This window comes from Oryzias latipes, chromosome 13 (genome assembly GCF_053564925.1).
Source record: "Oryzias latipes strain Hd-rR chromosome 13, Olatipes_Hd-rR_3.1".
NCBI lineage: Eukaryota > Metazoa > Chordata > Actinopteri > Beloniformes > Adrianichthyidae > Oryzias > Oryzias latipes.
This window is the reverse complement of record NC_136249.1, coordinates 19,828,113-19,844,028: the sequence shown is the minus strand read 5'-3', so window position 1 is coordinate 19,844,028 and position 15,916 is coordinate 19,828,113. Positions and strand designations below refer to the sequence as shown.

At 36.4% G+C, this 15,916-nt stretch overlaps 1 protein-coding gene across 11 annotated transcripts in view; it reads left to right on the top strand.

Annotated features, from left to right (window-relative positions):
• Nucleotides 1–15,916, top strand: part of elna (elastin a) — a 53,895-nt gene that overhangs the window by 37,009 nt on the left and 970 nt on the right. Inside the window, exons 17-48 of one of the 11 annotated variants that reach the window (XM_023961363.2) lie at nt 51–164; nt 288–401; nt 508–624; nt 728–820; nt 1,083–1,223; nt 2,564–2,695; nt 3,086–3,217; nt 4,122–4,214; nt 4,303–4,371; nt 4,456–4,488; nt 4,648–4,716; nt 4,795–4,833; nt 5,095–5,211; nt 5,932–5,961; nt 6,039–6,071; nt 6,339–6,431; nt 6,515–6,544; nt 6,776–6,828; nt 7,690–7,720; nt 7,846–7,860; nt 7,971–7,997; nt 8,135–8,149; nt 8,789–8,824; nt 10,232–10,273; nt 10,384–10,458; nt 10,596–10,625; nt 10,859–10,891; nt 11,230–11,274; nt 12,251–12,283; nt 12,680–12,727; nt 15,302–15,376; nt 15,548–15,619. In XM_023961363.2, coding sequence (XP_023817131.1) covers nt 51–164; nt 288–401; nt 508–624; nt 728–820; nt 1,083–1,223; nt 2,564–2,695; nt 3,086–3,217; nt 4,122–4,214; nt 4,303–4,371; nt 4,456–4,488; nt 4,648–4,716; nt 4,795–4,833; nt 5,095–5,211; nt 5,932–5,961; nt 6,039–6,071; nt 6,339–6,431; nt 6,515–6,544; nt 6,776–6,828; nt 7,690–7,720; nt 7,846–7,860; nt 7,971–7,997; nt 8,135–8,149; nt 8,789–8,824; nt 10,232–10,273; nt 10,384–10,458; nt 10,596–10,625; nt 10,859–10,891; nt 11,230–11,274; nt 12,251–12,283; nt 12,680–12,727; nt 15,302–15,376; nt 15,548–15,582 — 2,042 coding nt within the window. In that variant the 3' untranslated portion in view covers nt 15,583–15,619. Of the gene's footprint in view, nt 1–50; nt 165–287; nt 402–507; nt 625–727; nt 821–1,082; nt 1,224–2,563; nt 2,696–3,085; nt 3,218–4,121; nt 4,215–4,302; nt 4,372–4,455; nt 4,489–4,647; nt 4,717–4,794; nt 4,834–5,094; nt 5,212–5,931; nt 5,962–6,038; nt 6,072–6,338; nt 6,432–6,514; nt 6,547–6,775; nt 6,829–7,689; nt 7,721–7,845; nt 7,861–7,970; nt 7,998–8,134; nt 8,150–8,788; nt 8,825–10,231; nt 10,274–10,383; nt 10,459–10,595; nt 10,626–10,858; nt 10,892–11,229; nt 11,275–12,250; nt 12,284–12,679; nt 12,728–15,301; nt 15,377–15,547; nt 15,806–15,916 lie in introns of those variants that run through there. The other 10 variants (XM_023961365.2, XM_078930061.1, XM_078930060.1 and 7 more) reach the window with 10 other exon arrangements.

Below are 15,916 nucleotides of genomic sequence, written 5' to 3'. Positions count from 1 at the left end.
TAACTATAATCACAAAATCTGCATCATTTTGTCTTGTTTTGTTTTTGAAGGTTTAACAGGAACTGGAGGGCAACTTGGAACGGGAGGACAACTTGTACCAGGTGGACTTGGAACACAAGGAGGAGGTGGTGGATACTCTCCTGCTTCAAAAGCTGCCAAATATGGTAAAGTTTATCTTGCATTTTTTTTTTTAATTTGTAATTCCCTACAACTTGTTAAAAAAAAAAAACTAATGAGTTTTTTACCCCCTATTTTTTAAAGACTTGTGCATGAATATTTTTTTGAAGGTTTAACAGGAGCTGGAGGACAAGTTGGAACTGGAGGACAAATTGTACCAGGTGGACTTGGAACACAAGGAGGAGGTGGTGGATATTCTCCTTCTTCCAAAGCGGCAAAATATGGTACTGTATATGCATATCTTGCATGCAATATTTGACTTTTTAATTCCCTATATCCTGTAAAACACAACTAAGTAATTTTTCCCCATTTTTAAAAATATATACAAAGGTATAACAGGTACTGGAGGACAACTTGGAACTGGAGGACAACTCGGAACAGGAGGACAACTTGGAACAGTAGGCGTAGGTGGTGGATATTCTCCTGCTTCCAAAGCTACCAAATATGGTACAGTATTTATGTTTTTTTTTGGTTTTGCCAATTTGATTTTCCTCAATCTCTTGAAGTGTATGTTTTTTTAATTCCGTTTACTTTGTACCCATTTGTAAAGGTTTAACAGGACCAGGACAACTTGTACCAGGAGGACCTGGAGCAGTGGGTGGAGGTGGTGGATATTCTCCTGCTTCCAAAGCTGCTAAATATGGTACATTGTCTAGACGTACTGATGGCAATTTTTGTTATCCATCCATCCATCCATCCATCCATCCATCCATTTATCACTCTGTCTATCTGTCTGTCTGTCTGTCTATCTATCCATCAATCCATCCATCCATCTGACCGAAAGATTCTCATCAACCTAGGTTGATAAAAAAAAAAAACCTAAGAATGAGAGTCCACACAAACACGTTCCTCAGGTTTTTTTTTAAACTATTCCTAACTATTACCTATTTATCAACATTTAACAGGAATGGGAGGACAGCTTGGAACAGGAGGTCAGTTCGGAACAGGAGTTCAAATTGGACCAGGAGGACAACTTTTTCCAGGAGGACCTGGAGCAGTGGGTGGAGGTGGTGGATATTCTCCTGCTTCCAAAGCTGCTAAATATGGTACATTGTCTTGATGTACTGATTGCATTTATCCTCATCAATCCATCCATGTATTATCGTTGACTTGTATAGCTTATATGGAGTTCTGCTGTGGGACCTTCTCCTGGTTGGACGTGCATTGAAACCTCACAGGATACATGGATTTTTTACCAGAAAAACAAGCCACCTCAGTTTGTTCCAATTGGTGTGGAGAAGTAGCAGCTATACTTTAAAGTTTAAACAGTTCTAATCAATGTGAATTGTAGGTATTTACAGTTTTTCTCAGTCGCTTTAGTACAATTCTCAGATCAGATTGAAGTTTGCAAATACGTGTGTGCATTTCTCAAAACAATTTGTACAAACAGCAAACACTATGGATTTCTTGCAAAAGCCTGTAACTTGCTCAAAATCTTTAGTTCATCTCTCAAAACAAAGTCTTTATGTCATTGAACATGTCAGTGCCATCAGAATGTCAAGTCCTTGTGTCATTGTCTACGAACAAGACAGTCAAATTACTTAGTCATGTTGTCAATGTAACTGTGTACTTTAGAGGGATTTAGAGGGTTTCTCATGTAAACTATGGCTAAAGTTTCGATGACAATTATTGTAAAATGTAAGTTACACCTTTTTTGTTTGATTGCAAGAGACTGGACAAGATTCACATTTACACCTTTATTGTTCATATTGTAATTTGTTGACAGACCATGTCATACCAACATAGAAAAAACCCACTGCAAACAGTAACACAAAGGGAAAAAAAAGATAGGACAATATTCTGTACAACTGTACAGGCAGTGCAGTAGGAATTGGTGTGGTCTTCCTACACCTCTTGTCGTTCCTGTATGTTAGGCCACAAATTCTCATCCACATCACACCGAATATCCTCTCTTGCAATGCAGTGAAATATGCTTGTCACATTATGACAACTTGGTCAACCATTTTGCAGTGAATGACTTATACGATGAACTAATGACTAGGTGTTTTGAGGAGTAAGACTATTGCACAGTGAACTATATAATACATTTTGATCAACATGACATAAACAATTGATAATGTAGCAAAGAGCAGAGAATTGTACATAATCATTTGCATGGATGTACCAAAGCAATTGCAACTTGTTCAAAGAAGTGAGAAACTGCTTATATGATGTGCACAAGTGACATCATGATGTGAAGATTGAAAAAATAGTTTTGGGAATTTCATTCTGATCTGAGAATTGTACTAAAGCGACTGAGAAAAACTGTAATAGGATGAACAGTTAATGTCAGTGTCATCAGCATAGAAATGATATTTAAAAAATTATCGCTACTCATAACTCTAAAGAAAGCAATATTTTGTCTTCCTTTAACATATTTGTGAAGGTTTATTTGGTATGGTAGGTCAACTTGGAACAGGAGGTCAACTTGGAACAGGAGGACAAATCGTACCAGGAGGACCTGGAGCAGTGGGTGGTGGTGGTGGATACTCTCCTGCTTCCAAAGCTGCTAAATATGGTACATTGTCTAGACATATTCATGCAATTTTTGTTACCTATCCATCTAACAATCCATTAGGTTTTGCTCTTTTTTCTCATGTATGGTTTATCTGCATAGTCTTCTCTTGTTGGCCATGCATCCCTATTGATCCTTAGTGGAATCCTTAGTGGAATTGATCCTTAGTGGAAGCATTTTCACCAAATGTTCATGCCACCAACTCTATTTTTTATTTCTTTTAACTATTGCAAATTGCCTGTATTCAATTGAATGAATCGCTGACAAGGAAGAGCATCACACATCATTGTCTTGAACATAAACATGACAATTGGCATTTAAAAGGATGTTGTTACTCAAAACTCTTAGTAAAAACTATATTGCCTTCACCTTTTCTTTCGCCCATTGGGGAAGGTTTACCAGGATTAGGAGGACAACTTGGAACAGGCGGTCAAATTGGAACTGGAGGACAAATTGTACCAGGAGGACATGGAACATTAGGAGGAGGTGGTGGATATTCTCCTGCTTCTAAAGCTGCTAAATATGGTACAATATTTTGTTTTACAAATGTATACACATTAAGAAAGATTTTGGTATTTCTGAGGACTTGAAGAAACAATTCAGCCTTTTTCTGCCAGTGTAATGACAACCATGAAAGTCGATCTGATTCTCATACTCTTTCACTGAGCTTTGTGATGTAGTCAGATAAATTTATGTAGAAATGTGACCAATTTTATTTATATATGAAAGAATGCTAAACTTTATTATATGTATGAATTTGCATCTATAAAATACAGTAAGCTTTGGCATTCTACCTTGAGTATTTAGTTTGTATTTTTAACCATTCTTATTTTTAAAACATGAAAAGATTTTGCCTGTGAAAAAGTCTTTGCTATGACGCAATGTTTGCATCATGGTGAATTTGGACAAATAAACAAAAGCTGTTAACCGAGAATTTTATGGGCAATGAATCCTGTAAATGTACACTAATGCTATTTTATTGAAGTAAATACTCTTCAGTTACATGTTTTACAAAATTTTGGACTTCTGAAAGCCATAAATCTACTAGAGTGGATTAACACCCTTTTTGCTGCAATGACAAAAGTAAGAAAAAAGAAAAACGTATGGGCTCCAAATCTCTAAAAAGTTATCTAAATGTTACAGATATGAAGTTTAAAAAAACAACAACACAAAAATATATTGTGCTGTTAATTTTTATGCTCCATATTTTAATCAATAGGATACACATTGTCCTTTTGTATTACAGTAATGTACTTATGGTTTAGAACCTGCAGAAGGAATGTGGCTGTAGTATATTTGGTTACTTATTTAGAAAAGGAAAAGAAAAAGGTCTTACAGAAAGCCTAAGAAAGCTGTTGGTCAAACAACATTATAATTAACTGCCCAAAAAATAGTATTTTGGATGAAAGAACTTACAGAATCTCTACAGGTATAGGGAGCCAGACAGGAGCAGGGGGTGGAGCAGGTGGAGGGTACCATGCTGCTGCCGCCGCCGCCGCTGCTGCAAAAGCTGCTAAATATGGTAACTGTGGGGGGGAATTAATAAAAAAAAAAAACTTTTGAGAACAGTTCAATGAGTCCTCTTCTTGATGTGTGTTTTTGTAAAAAAGGTCAAGCTGGTGGAGGGACCTTCCCAGGTGGAGGATACCCTGGTACTCAGTTTGTCCCGGGATACGGATGTAAGAGCAAATCACCCGAATGGGATTCACTGTAGCGACAAATGAGTGCATTTCTAACATTGTATGTCCTTTTTAATGGCCCAGCGTTAACACTTGGTGTCAATCCTCCTAAATACGGTGAGACAATTCTTTTGTTATACAATGTGTACACACTTCCGCCTTCTCCCGTAAAGAACTGTTAATTAATTTCTCATTGCTCTTTACAGTAAAAGCACGTATACTTCTTTTTCAGTTTAAAAAATGAAAACAGAATAATCCATCATTTGCTTGAGTCAGCAGGAGCCCCACAGCAAGGACTGGAAGGATTGCAGAGGGGAACAGGACAGATACTTCCCGGATATGGTGGTGAGTATTTCAAATGATGTGAAAAATATTACAGGGCTGGGCTCTGTCAAAAGTTGAAATGATGTGTCTGTGCTGCAGCTTATGGAGGAGGTGCTGGAAGTAAACCCCCCAAATATGGTAACATTTTCTTCATAATTTCACAGTGTCACATATATTTACTCTTCCACTCTTTGATAAGATAAAAACTTTATTGATCCCTAACTGGGATAAAACGTCAGACCATGTGATGTATTTCAGAGCACACAAACCCATAAATTAATGTAAAATAAACATAATCTGTTGCAGCCAGTGTCATTTAGACATTAAGCCTTACCTTCTAGAATTACTTTTGATGCTGCATTATTGATTCAACCAATCTTTATCAATCCCCCCAAAAAGGAGGAGCTGGAACAGGTGTAGGATTCGGAGGAATGTTGACTAACGGAGGAGTGGGGCGAGGGCCTTTTGTTCCAGGAGCTGTTCAATACCCTGCAGGGGCAAAAACACCTTACTATGGTAAGCACACTGAAATAAAAACATAATGACGGGGACATTTCCACTGCAATTTAAACTTAACCCCAATGCAGGGGCGAACCTACAGGGGAAGGCAAGGGGGAGCAGCTGCCAGCAAAAAGCTTTGAACACCCCCCCCCCCCCCCCCCACACACACACACACTTGCCTCCAGTCTATATTTGTATCATTATTGACAAAGATGGGTCTGGATGAATGTCTGTTTGTGTGATTGTCTGTAGGTATAATGAGGTGGTTTTGTTGTTGGACTGTTGTATTTATTACACATTTTAATTTATTCTTATAACTTCTTTTACTCGTGAATTATTAGGTATAAATAATGTTTTTTTACTATGTTTTAAAAATAGAATGAATGAGGAGCCCCACAGCTCACTGACCAGAGAGCATTTGAAATTCCATTATACTTGTGACAATGGCAACAATAAGTCCAAATATAGAGATTTAAAAAATCTTCAATAAAAGATTCTTTAAGCTTTGCAAAAATACAAAAAGCCATGTTTTGAATGAAATCTCGAACCCCTCAAATTATTTGCTTCAATATTAAACAGTTTAAACCAAGTCTTCTGCCCCAATGGCACAAATTTGCTATTTGTTCTGCATGTAAAAATACATTGTGATAGAAAAGTACTTTTAGAAATTATATGACATCCAAACAATTATGAAAGGTGTAAAAATCAATGAAACTTTTTCTTTTGTTTTGGCAGGAGTGTGGACAGGAGTGGTTCCTGGCCAAGGTACAGATTCTGCACATGTTAGAAAACAAAGCATAGGCTCAGGCATTCACTGCATGTCATTGGTATTATTTTAACAGGATATCCTGTTGGTGTAAAACCACCAAAACATGGTGAGTAACTTTATATTTGTGTGTGTAACATTAAAAATGGGTTTGCAGAGCAGAAAGAATCAATTTGACGTATGTCTTCAAATTCCTTTTGTTGTTTTCTAATATCAAACAATGATTCAAGCTATTCATCAGGGCAACTGAAATAAATCCTAATGAGCATATCAGTATGAAGTTTTTAAAAATAAATGCATGTAAAAAAAATAGCAGAAAATAAAGATGGTGGCACAATATGGCAAACGTTACACCTTTTCATGGTGTATCTTGAAGGAGGCATTCAAGTACCAGGAGCGACTCCTGATACCACGGGGAGGAATGTTCAAAATGGTTCTGTCGTACCAGGCGGCTTGCCTTCAAAACTTGGTAAAGCTTTGAATCCAATTTTTTTTTATCACCATACTGTTTCACGGTTTGCATTTCTAAAACTATATTTATTGCTTTTGCAGATGTTAGTCCTGCTGGAACTCCCAAACCAGGTAAACTTGAATAACTAAACTTCACCAATGGTGCTTCAGCGACAAGTGCTTGCAGCCTTCTCTTTTGCCCACAACATTGTTAGTGCCTTAGCTATTGAGCATGTCTAGCTTACAGGCTCCTGCTGTGGCAGTTTTAAGCTCCACCCCAGAACTCTGCCTTCCTGTGGCCATTTTCTCTGCTTCTGCTGAAATCTCACCGGATCACACTGGAAACTGTTGTCTTTTTGGCAGGACCTACGCCTCTTGCTCCCCTTAGCAAGGCCCAAGAGCTCACACAGCCCAGTAAGAAATGCTGCTTGCAAACCAGCAAAAAAAAAAAAAGATTTGCAACTTACCTTTAAGCGTTTATTCCCCTCAGTATTTGAGAAGGTTTTTTATGGTCCTTCCCATTTAAAGCGGCACTTCATTCTTCATTCAAAGCATCCACACTTGACATTTATATCTTGGACTACAATTTTTAGTGCAAAATGCTTTAATATTATCTCCTTAAAAGACCATGACCTTCTCAAATACTGCTTGATATTTTTGGAGTTTAGTATAAGCATGCATTATTATTTATTTTACTAACGGATATTGTGTCTGACTGCCAGAATTGTATTTTCATTTGAAAATATTCCTTAAAAAGTTCTTGTTTTGATAGCTTTGATGGCTTACATTTTAAAGCCTTCTTTACCTTTCAATTGTTTTATATATTTCAATAAGTTGTTCAGTATATTTTCTAGGGTTTTTTGTGTGTTTCTTTTTACATACAGTGATCATCTAATGCTGTTTTCATTCACATTCTAAGCTTGGATATCTAACAATTAATTGGTTATTGCACTGGTTTGTGTGTTCTTGTGTTTACTTCTGTCTACTGTATCCTCCTTTCAGTTGATGATGCTTTTTCTTAAATTCTGTTTTGCGGAACAAAGATGCAATATTTTCAAACACAGCAGCCAGAATTTAAAATCTCATTTGTGCCAAAAATCCAACAAATGAAGTCTGAATGAAAGTCACTAATTTCTTTCTTTATTCTCTTTTTTTCTTCTCTATTTGCTTATGGGGTCCATGTAAAAAAAGGTGGTAAGTTTAAATAAAAAGGCACATTTTTGCTTCAGATCTAGACTTTATTCTCATCTAATTCTGAATTATTATTTTGTTTTTCAGCTATTTCTGGAGGAATCGCACAACCCAGTGGTGAGTAGTTCATGCAATGCATTAAAAAAAAATCTCTAAACTTTTGGTTCTGCTGGATTTTTTTATGATAGATGGTCAAACATGCTGATGTTGTTGTTGTTTTTTTCTATTTGCTTTATTTACAGCAGCTACAGGTGTTGGTAAATATGTAAAATTACTGATATTGAATTATGTCAACAATTTGATTGCATTTGAGTTGTTAGTGAGGCCCTCCTACAAAGTCTTTGTTTTGTGTGTTTTGGCTGTACAGGTGGAGCAGGAGTTCCAGTGCCCTCTGGTGATCAAAACTGTTTTTATGTCTATTTTACATGGAGTTTCGACAAATATATTATTTAAAATGAAAAATATTTTTAGCTGTTTAGATATTTTGTTGACTTTGTAATTTAAACACTGTTTGTGTTTTTGTTGGAACAGGACAAGGACAGACTGGTAAGTGTAAACAGTCTCCCAGGAAAATGACACCATCATTTTTTTAACTCCCTGAAAAATGAAAAATGCATTTCAGTGGTTTATTTTTTTTTATCTTTGTTGGGTTGTTGTGGTTGAGAATAGTTAAGAAATTGCCTTTAAATTGTTTAAGTCTCTAAGGTGACTGGCTAAAACTAAACATATTGATTGAGAGAACTATTGTTGTAAAATTGGGCTATAGAAATAAAAAAATTAACATCTCGAATTGAATTCCAAAGGTTATTGGTGCCCAATGGAAAGTAAATACAGATGGTCAGAAATGCATATAAGTTTAGACATCTTTTTAAAGGTTTTTAATAAAAACCAGTATAGCTGCTGAATCAAACCTAGTGGTAGAATAGAAGGCATTCTAAAATGTATGCAACATTATCATTTTCTCACTTGAACCATAGGATCGTGGTCTCTTAATATGATCTTTGTGATTTATAAAATCATTACAAAAATATTTGACTAGATATAATTATTGTGTGGGTAATTTGTGCACTTCTCATATTGTACCACATGATGGAGACAAAACCAAACATCACAGCTCCTGTTCCTGAATTTATACAGCCTTTGCTGCAAACTAGTGTTGCTAACGTTCAAATGTGCTGTTTTCAGGTGTTGGTGGAAAAGCACCTAAACCCTTCCTACCAGGTAAACTTGAATTGAGTTGATCTAATTAGAGTTTAAATCAACCACATGTTATTGTTTCCTGGTGTAATGTTCTTTGCTATTTTTCCTCTTTTGTTTTGCTTCCATTCATCATCTTTTTAAGTGATTAGGATCAGCTTCAAAGCCAGATTTTAATCTGAAAAGAAAATTAAGAAAAAATTGAAATGTTGTGAACCTGGAGGAATAACCAAAGAATTAAATTATACATTTAAAAAAAGCAGTTGAAACTTAAAAAGAAATATTGAAAAATCAAAAGAAAATGTGTAAAACTTAAAAAAAAACATTAACCCTTGTGCTATCCTAGGCACTTTACCATTGGGAGTTGGGTCATCTAGACCCACTAGACAGTGCGCTGAACCTTTTTTCTTCAATGATTTGTGAACCTCACTGGTGTCCATGGATTACGTGAAATCTTTCCACCTTTATCCACCTTTGTCATGGTAGGGAGAACACGTCAATGTGAGGGTGGGGTCATCTAAGATAGCACAAGGGTTAAACCAAAATTTGTTACCAAATGAATCATAATGTTTATTTGTAACAGCTGCTAATTTGCATTTTCGTTTCTTTGCTTCTTTGCTTTCAATTTTCAGGTTTTAACTGCTAAGCCTAAATTAGCGTGCGAGTGACACTGAGCACTCAGACCTGTAATACAGCTATTTTGATGGATGAATTGCTCAATTTTATACCTGCCTTTCAAAATTACCATTGTAATTCCTATTGTAGGTTTAAAAATCACTTGCAGCTCAGCTGTAAATCTGCCCTTTGTGGATAAGAAAATCAATGATTCCATCCGGCCAGTCTTTGAAAGGTTCATATACTCAGCATCACGTCTCATCATTTAAGAATCATTCAATTCTCAAAATTCCGTAGATACCTTTTTTACGATCCCTCTTTCAGGCGCAATCTGTGTTTACCTTAACAAGCACATTTTGTTGACATTTAAACGGCTCGAGTTAGATCAATAAAACCACCAGTAAATGGCCAAAAGAAGCTGCATCAGGCTTTTCTCTGCCCAATTATCCGTCCAACAGACTCAGCACTCATCAGTTATGTGTGTCTGCGTGTTCACAGTGCTCAGGTATTTTTGGTACCCAGGCTTTTTTATATATATTGATTTATAATAACAAAACATAGTTATTTGGTAAGCGGTGTGGGAAACCTAAATCAAATTCATGTTTCAGTAAACGCTCATCTAAGCTGTTCATCATTTCCAACCTTTTTAGTGTTTTCTGTTACTGTAAACAATTGGGATGCCTATCTTCTTTTTTATTTGGTTAATTAAGATTAACAAATGGTTCCCTTTACTTTTTAGAAAATGTAGATGATTGAGTTTAATTATAATTTAACAAAATCATGGCAAAAAAGTAAGGAAAAATATGTCTTTTTAAGGTGTCGGACCAGGAGGCTATCCCTACAGCGGACCCTATGGAGGCACGGCTTTTTTTGTTTTGTTTTTGTTTTTTTACAATATTACTATACTACTGTCCAATTTGTTTTGAATTTTATGTGCATTTTAAACCAGTATATTCTCTTTTTTTTAGTCCCGTATGGTTCAGGTACTGGTACTGGACCAGGATCTGCAACACTGCCTGGGGCAAAGCCTTTAAAACCTCCAAGTACATGATCTCTTTCTAGTATTACACTATTTTGACCTATTTTCAAAAAACGGGTCAAAACTATTATGATTTTGTTTGTGTGTGTTGTGTTAAAAATTTCTGCTGGCTTATACTTCTGCTTATCTTACACTTTGCAGTGGCGGGAGGTGCAGGAATCCCTTTGACGGGTAATTTTTTTGTAAATTCCTTCTTTTTTAACTCATTATTTCTTTTACATTTTGATATGAATTTATTTATACTACTTTCCAAAATCGTGCAAGGATGATTTAAAACAATAACAATTGATGTTTTTTATTGCATTCATTTTCTGTTATTGACATCTCCTAGAGGAGCTAATTCCTAATTTAAAAAGAAGAAAACATCGACCAGCAAATAATCTTACTTTACTTCTGTGATTCAGGTGGATATGGTCCATATCAAGGTTATGGACAGGGTATGTATGAAAGAAGAGAAACACACCAGAATTGCTAAACGACTTTAAAAACACACAAACAAACAGGGAGGTGATCAGCCAAGTGCCCAAAGTGACAGTTGGTCAGAAGATGACCACATTGCACTTCCTCCTCAGGAAATTGCCTGTTATGCTGAGAAGTGCTTGTATAATTCATGCTTTGAATAAGAAACTGTTTAGATAAAAAAAAAATTACTGGTGTTTATTGAGAATTTCTTTTTTTTTTTTTTTTCAAATTTTTGTTTATTTGGTTCACATTTCTCAGTTTTTACTATCCAACAAATCAGTCCTCGTTTTCCGGCTTTTCTGTCCTTTTACAGTTGGACAACAAGGAGGTGGTGTTGGAGCTAAACCACCCAAACCAGGTACGCTTTAATGCTAGTAATTCAAATAAAAATAATAAATAACCTTTTTTTTCTTTTTCCTTAACTGCAAATGTTGCAGGAATTTAGTTTTAAGCTTGTAAGTGACGTATATAAAAGCAGTGTAACTCAACTTTATTAATCCCCTGATGAAATGTGTAGCAGACTCACCTGCCATGATTCAGATGAGTAATCCAGCATATTTTTCTTTTTGAACATATTTCTTTCACCTTCATGTTGAGTAGATCATAAAAACAACAGTCCTGCCTCTTCATCAGTCAAAACCCTCAATGCTCATGGTATTTCAGGAATTTCCCTATTCTGTTTGATTTGGAAGATCCTTACTATTTTATGTTATCTTCATTTCTCACAACAGATCATCACTATGATTATTTTATGTTTTTGATTAATGAAGTTACATCCCATTTCCACCCACGTTTATTCAGGTGTGCCCTGTAATTATTCTACCACTACCATCAATTATGTTTAACATTCAGATAAAACTTAGATTCATGTTGAGGGACATTTGATAGCATCTTATCCTGCAATTTGGCAAAAACTTCCAAATTTTAAGTGCTTTCTAAGACAACAATGGTCAGACTTCATCAGACATTTTTCATTGCTGTATTAGTAAAGACATTGAAAAAAGTGTTAATTAAATTGAGTTATTTAGCCTAAACTTCAATGAAATCCATTTCAGTCAGCAGTTTTTCTCTTCAATTGGAAGTTTCTGAATGGACCAAACCAACCCAACCTTCCAGTGGTACTGGCCTTAGCACCACTGGAAGATAGTTTGAAGACATGTAACCCCCGGTGCATGAGAGCACAGCCTTGAAATAACTACAAACTTTGTTTGGGAAGTTTGAAAAGCTGTGATTCTGTTGAGCTGCACCTCATGTTAGGAACTGTATAATAAGGACTTCAAGCATAAAGCTTAGACATATGCCTCAATTAATTCTTCATTTTTACATTCAAACAGGCTATGGGAATTTGGGAGGTGTATACCAGCCAGGTGAGTATGCTGCTTTTATGCTTTATTATTTTCTTTGTTAATCATCAAATATATGCATATGATTTGGGTTTTTTTAAATATCTTCATATGTAGTAACAATCAAACCCAAAACGTTCAGTGGTTCTGTAGTTCCTGGCTCTGGACAAACAGAATTCAGCTTCATTTCACGTCTCCATAGACACTGACATGACCCTAATCCCAATCCCATCAACCAAGAGACAGGTTAATCTGAGCCAAACCGACAGCAGGAAACGTTTACTGAGAACACCTTGAAAAGCAGAAAGATTTTATTAACTTGTCAAAAAAAATCAAAGCAGCAAGATCACATGTTCTGTCAGTGTTTATGTTTCAAACAGATGAGTAAAAATCCCATTTTATTAATTTTGTAAAATGCAGGTGTGGATCCTGGTTATGGGAGAGGATATCCCCAGCAATTCTATCAAGGTGCGAGAATTTTCTCCTGCATGCAAGTCCAGACATGTTTTATTTGTCGTCGAAGACTTTCTCAAATAGGCCTTTTGCATCAGATTGATAAATTTTGTTAACTTCAAAAAGCATGTAGCTTGCTGTTGATGGGCCATACATCTGAGGCGACAATTCAGAAAATGGCAAAAGAGAAGGATGTATCTTTAAAAAACAGAAACAAAGGGAAGACAACATGATTGAGGTTTGGTGTCAATGTGTGCTTTCTACATTTGGCAATAAACCAGTATTAGTGCTGAAAAAGGATTTTCAAGTGTTTCTACTCTCCTTTATACAACTTGCAGTTGTATAAGCATAAGCGCAGTTGTTGTATAAGTGCAGTTGGACATTTTAAGCATTTTTTACAAGACTTCAGCAGTGAATAGGCTTTATTCAAAGTCTATATATATATATATATATATATTTATGTATCTATATATAAATACAGATGTTTTTTTCAAGAATGTAACCTTTACATACAGTATGTCTAAAAAGCAAGGAAAAAATATTTGACTTCAAAAGCACAATAAAAGTGTCAAAGTTGAGTTATGTCTGAAAAGTTACTTTGCCATTTTGATAACCCTTTTTTTTTAATCCGATACGAATCCTTTGAAACAGGTCTTTTTGACAAATGTATTTTATTTCCTTTATTTAAGGCAGGTCCCATAAAGAAAATGAGCAGAACCAAGTCTTAGCCTCTTCTACATAAACACCTGCACTGTTTGTTTGCTGTTGTTTAGTGTTCATGGTTACATGTCTGGACTTTAAAAGTAAAAACTCTTTGCTATCAGAAAAGCCTTTTAGTTCAGTTTATGTGCATTTAAATCAAAACACAGTTAATTGTGTGACATTTAATGACCAGAACTAGTTAAACATTTTGAGATCAGAGGGATTCAGCCTTGGACTTAAGTGCCCCCCATTTGATCTGTCCTAATGGCTGCAGTTTTATCTGACCACTCCCTGGCTAGACCAGCTCTGACAGACACAAAGTGGGTGAATCTAGCATTTAGTCTGCTGGCAACCACTCATTTTTACTTCTGGTCTTTTCATGGTGTCAGGTGGACATGTGCCAGCCCCACTGACTCCGTGGCACATATCCAATTTTCAAAGCGTCACATCTTTACGCACATTCAGAGAACCAGCATCTCATGTTTTGTTTCAGTGAGCAGGAACCTGATTAGGCTTGGCTCTGATTCTGCAGAATTCAGCAGAAAACAGCAGCAAACCAGTTCATTTGCATTACATTTGAAAAGCAGTGTGTGCGTGGCTGTGCTGGATGCACACCAGTAATGATGCTTTTGGTTTCGTGACACGTGGGAATTTAGGTGAGAATTATTTAATGATACCTAAAAAGATATCCTTTGATTAAAAACAAACCCCATCCATTCTCACAGCACATTCTTTGAAAGGAGATCTGGTATCAGGAGGATAATCTGATAAGCTGCAGATCGATTTGCATTGTGCATAAATGAAGAATTTTATTCCCATTTTGCAGGTAGCCCAAAGTTTTGGGTTAAAATGTAGGGTGTGGAGTAATATTGTCTCGTCCAAGTTTTGTAAATTTCATCAATGGTGAGTCTCTTCATAGCAAACTTGGACTTGGAAAAGACAGTTTCAATCCGTGTTTGGGTCAAAAAGATCAATGCTTATTGTAGGTGACCATGATGGAGGATTTAGTGAGATCATATTGTGCCCTTTTTGTCTTCTTTTATGTTTCTTCACACCACCATTCCTTCCTTGTTAGTTCTTCTCTGTTTCAAGCTGTTTGGGGTGACACCTCACCTTACTGAGCTCTCTCTGATTGGTTAACTTCTCGGGTTGTTTGATTGGATTATTGTTCAGAGTTATCACTCTCATCACCTCAGCGCACAGAAACACAGATGTACAGGGAGGGGAGGGTTGGTGGTGAGATTGGGGATTATGCAGAAAAAGCTTTATACTTGGCCTGCATTACATTTTGGGATCCTCTTTTAAAGATTCAAAGGAATTGTCTCATGATACATTTTCATTAGAAAACCATTGGCCGGTTTCAAAACTCAAGAGTTATAAAATAAAAAACAGAAGGAAATGATGGGGAATTTTTTAGACTTGGTAAATGAAGTGCTGACAAAATGAGCCTGTGCTCAAATGGAGGACAGCTTTACAGAAACACCAAACCTGCAAACTTAGACTTGTGCATGGTTTACACTGGCAGGTTTGACTTAAACTTGGTAAATTATCTTTGTCAATCCATGTCACTTGGCACAAGGGTCCCAGCTCAGATTTGAATGGCTTCTGGCACGGTTCACTTGAGTGTGTCCATGGACTTTCCATGGACCAATGAACTGCAGTGTACCAAAATAAAAGAATTATGTTAGCATTGTGCATTTGGAACTAGCAAAATGCCACCCCAACCATAAAACTGAATGATTATAAAATTTTTAAAACTTTTTTAAAAAGATGGTAGTTTAAAAAACTACAGTGTGTGAAAGCAAACCAAAGGTGTGAAAACTATTTGCTTTCCCCACCCATTCTTAAAGGTACCTGATGATGTTCCATCTTTTTGTGGTTTTGCAGCCAAAGCAGCAAAGTACGCTCCACTGCAGGGCTTTCTTGGTGGTGCAGGAGGAGGAGGTGGAGGGCCCTACAGAGGTAAACATCCAACAGTTCCTCTCCCTATTCATAAATTACTCTGAGCTTTAGTCAGAAAAGAATCCTGCTGCAGCAAGACTGGGATAAATCACATTTCGTGAAGTGTCACACAACCCTGCTGCCAACTGTTCTTTGAGATTAAAGTGTATCTGTGCTGCTGTTTGCTTACAGGGTGCCAAGGCAAATACTGTGGGAGGAGGAAGTAAAGGAAACCTTGAGATTCGTAGACCTCAAGAAACCATGGTGCTACTGCATGATCTAGAATGTACATTTTATATTCAAACAAAGCCCCTTAGACAATAAGATGTCTGTTTGACTTTACTTGACTTTAGTGTCTATTGTCATACAAGCCCACCGACCAGGAATTTTGTACAAGATCTGATATGACATACTGACAGTGCCTTAAGTCATTTTGTATTAATCGACTCTAACTCTGCAGTGGCCGTAGTATGTGTTTGCTAGAATGTGAGTGTTGTTTGGGCACATAATTGTGTTGTTGCAATAGGGACTAATGATTTCTCTTGCTCTTCATCCCCGTTT